The 3,915-nt window shown below is 39.1% G+C and overlaps 1 protein-coding gene and 1 non-coding gene across 2 annotated transcripts; both read right to left on the bottom strand.

Annotated features, from left to right (window-relative positions):
* Window positions 1-521: 521 nt before the first annotated feature.
* Window positions 522-603, bottom strand: Trnal-aag (transfer RNA leucine (anticodon AAG)). Its single transcript has one exon. It is a non-coding gene; the product is annotated as a tRNA-Leu (tRNA).
* A 1,660-nt stretch (window positions 604-2,263) lies between these two features.
* Window positions 2,264-3,494, bottom strand: LOC106870150 (thyrotropin-releasing hormone receptor). The gene has a single exon (XM_014916153.2). The coding sequence runs from the start codon at window positions 3,378-3,380 to the stop codon at window positions 2,307-2,309; it is 1,074 nt and encodes a 357-aa protein (XP_014771639.1). The 5' UTR covers window positions 3,381-3,494; the 3' UTR covers window positions 2,264-2,306.
* Between the last annotated feature and the right edge of the window lie 421 nt (window positions 3,495-3,915).

Here is a 3,915-nt window from a genome sequence, read left to right as displayed (position 1 = left end):
TTCTCGTATGCATACATACATACTTCCCAGAAGTTTGTCATTTAAGTATATATGAGCATGTCTAGACATGCAACTATATGCATGAGAATATATATATAATGCAAATCTACACACACATACACACACGGACGGATGGATGGATGGAGTATATGTGTCTGTGTGTATACTTCGACTGTAGTTTTGGGGTAACCAATGTCTTTTGCGAGGATATTTGGTCAAAAGAAACTACAGAAACACGCCAGGTAAGCAAAGATGCGTATATTTGTGTCTGTATTTGAAGGTGTAAACCGATGTGTCAGACTGCATCCCTTATGTCACAATGTAACTTGGCCGATAAAAATACGTACCAAGTCAAAATCGTACCAGAGCCGCTTTGACTGCTTAAAAGACGAAAAACTTTGATCGTAGAGCTACAGCATGGCCGCAATCCGATGAATGTAACTAGTAACAGGAAAGTACGGAGAGGAATATATTCAGTAATTTTGAGGTTTACACCGTAAAATTAAAAAATAAACTGCTCATGGCAGCGGTGGGATTCGAACCCACGCCTCCGAAGAGACTGGTGCCTTAAACCAGCGCCTTAGACCGCTCGGCCACGCTACCTGCGATGAATGCCTGCCTAAATATAATCTAGTAATGCATGGTGCATGACTGCTATCTGTCTGCTTAAGTGGCTGACTACTAAGCAGGGAGCGAGTTGCGCCCCTTGACTATTATAGTTTTTTTGTTTTTTTTTAAATATATAAATATAGATATAGATATAGACTTACATATACGTAGATAGAGAAATAGTTGTCTCTCGGTCCGCATTTTTTGAACAGTTATATATTATGTCAACGGAACAGCCTGGCCATAAAATTAGGATGCAAATGGCTGAGTATTCCACAGACACACACACCCTTAACGTATTTCTCAAAGAGATTCAGCGCGTCACAGAATGTGACACAGCCGGCTCTTTTGAATTACAGTAATCCATCGCCATATCGCGGTTTATCATTTAAGCTTACGTCGATTCCTCCGTGATGTTGTTTCGCATTTATAACAAGATAAATATATACAAATTATAGAAATAATAATAATAATAATAAATATACAGTAGAGTACTGTTTCTACTTCGCGGATTTTCACCTATCGCGGAAGGGATGCGTAACACCCGCGATAGTCGAGGGATTACTGTATAGGTACGATTCATTTTTGCCAGCTGAGTGGACTGGAGCAGCGTGAAATAAGGTGTCTTGCTCAAGGACACAACGCATCGCCGGGAATTGAACTCACGACCTTGCGATCGTGAGCCGAATACCCTAACCACTCAGCCAGCGCCTTCCCAGTATTTTATGCATCCTGGGTCACGGCTGGTCAGAAGGTTACCCTTGGTCTCACGTTTAGCATTAAATTGTTTTAAATTAGCGGTGTGTTAACTGTGGTTCGCCTCATTACCTTATTTCTTTATTGCCCACAAGGGGCTAAACATAGAGGGAACAAACAAGGACAGACGAACGGATTGAGTCGATTACATCGACCCCAGTGCGTAACTGGTACTTAATTTATCGACCCCGAAAGGATGAAAGGCAAAGTCGATCTCGGCGGAATTTGAACTCAGAACGTAACGGCAGACGAAATACCGCTAAGCATTTCGCCCGGCGTGCTAACCATTCTGCCAGCTCGCCGCCTCATTACCTGTTAAGTGGTAGTAGGGAACAAGCACAGACACATACACGTACAAAAGCAGACATACATACTGAAACACACACACACATACACACACACACACATGCATATATAAGATAGGCTTCTTTCAGTTTCCGTCTACCAAATCCACTCTCAAGGCTATGTTCGGCTCGAGGCTAAAGTAAAAGGCACTTGCCCAAGGTGCCACGCAATGGGACTGAACCCCAAACGAAATGATTGGGAAGCAAGCTTCTTACCACGCACCCACACTGACATTTACATGATTTCTACCAAATAATCGCAAAAAAAAAAGAACGAAATTTAATTTACATTTATTTATTTAATTAATCAGCATGTTTTATTTTTATTAATTATACAAATAATTAGGCGATAAATAATTGGATACAATAAGAACTTTAAATTTTATGAAACGCAATTCATTGAAAATATTTTTTTTCTCTCTCTCTTTTAGTCGTGAGGGAAGGCAGTGCTCCTAACCCTTTAAAGGGACCCTGTGACTGGTAGCAGAGAGGGAGAAATATATAGTGAAAACAGTGACCTTGCTCGAATGAATGTAACAGAAAACTCGGTTAAAAGTACCCAAGGCGCCAGGTTACGGGGTTATATCAGATGGCAGATTATGTGTTCTGTCTGTCGGAAATTTGATCAAATTCTTTGACGGAAGTCAACGATACTATTGAGATACTGTCCTTCCGCTTCCGTTTACTAAATGTAGTTACATTGACCGAGGAAAGACGGTTACTCTGCGACCGTCCTGTTGTTAAAGATTCCTCCCCACGACAAAAAGAACGGAGCTCTTTACGAAATGTCGGTCCACTGGCAGAATATAAAACAAAATTGATGCTATTTGAAATATAATACAACACATCTGTGATGCTCAGAGCAATCATCATAACTCTGTTGCCCGGGATAAGTCTCATGATGAAAACCATGATGCCGTATGGAAGTACTATCAGGAAATATACCAAATTGATTAAGAAGAGGATTCGGACAGCATCGTTCGAAGCTTGACTTTGGTTAGCTTTCTTCTGTTGGGAATCTTTGACTAAAAAACGGGTTCTCAGCTTTAAAATTATTACAAAACTGCAGATCACTAACAATACAGCCGGTAAAAAACTAAAGAAAACGCTGTAGGTGAATTCATAGAAAACTGCGTAGTCATCTGGTCCGGTATTGCTACAGAATATGGCGTTACTGAAGGGTTTTGAAATTAATGTTCGATAATACAGGTTTAATGCAGTCAAGCAGGAGATAAATAAAAACGTGGTTATCATGGCGATAATCTTTAGTTTGACTTTCAAATTGATGCTACTCCATATTGGGAAACTAACGCAGACCATTCTCTCCGATGTTATCAGAACGGTCAACCAAGAGGCATAAAGCACAGATGTCTGGGAGAGATACGAGAGGAACTTACAGAGGAATATATGTTCGGAGTAGAGAATGATGCCAGTCAATACAAAGACCACTTTAGGAACAGCGTCTGAGAGAAGAACAACCAAATCATTGGAGACTAAAGTGATGAGGTAGACAAAGACCTGCATAGCACGCATGCGCGGTCGCAGTAGAATGATAATGGAAAGAATATTTCCAATGATTCCGAAGCAAATCAAAGGGATAGCAACATAAACCCACATGAAATTGCGTGTCTTCCTGTAAAAATCGAGTAAATAGTCGGTGTCATTGGCCATACTTCAGGGTTTTAGACAAATATTAATAAAAGGCAAAATTGTCTTTTTTAAAAAATGACTTGGCTTTTTTCTGCTTCTTCTTTCTTTCTTTTCTTCCTTTCTTCGAATTGTGTCTTTTGTATCTGATTAATCTAGTAAATTAGACATAAAATACAAATTTAATCAAATGTACACATTTTAATTAATAAGGATCTCTCTCTTTCTCTCCCCTCTCTCAATGTATGTATGTACATGTGTGCGTATGTATGTGAGTGTGTATACATACATACAAACATACATACAAACATACATACATATACACACATAGACACACACACACACACACACACACACACACACACACATATACATATATATTTACATGATTACATACATGCTTACATACATACACACATACATACATCCACAAAAACATACATACATATATATACATGCTTACATAAATATATATACATACGTACGTACATACATCCATACATACATCCATACATGCATACATACATACATACATAAACGCATACATACATACATACAT

Source organism: Octopus bimaculoides, chromosome 20 (genome assembly GCF_001194135.2).
Source record: "Octopus bimaculoides isolate UCB-OBI-ISO-001 chromosome 20, ASM119413v2, whole genome shotgun sequence".
Taxonomy (NCBI): Eukaryota; Metazoa; Mollusca; class Cephalopoda; order Octopoda; family Octopodidae; genus Octopus; species Octopus bimaculoides.
This window is presented reverse-complemented; position numbering and strand designations above follow the sequence as displayed.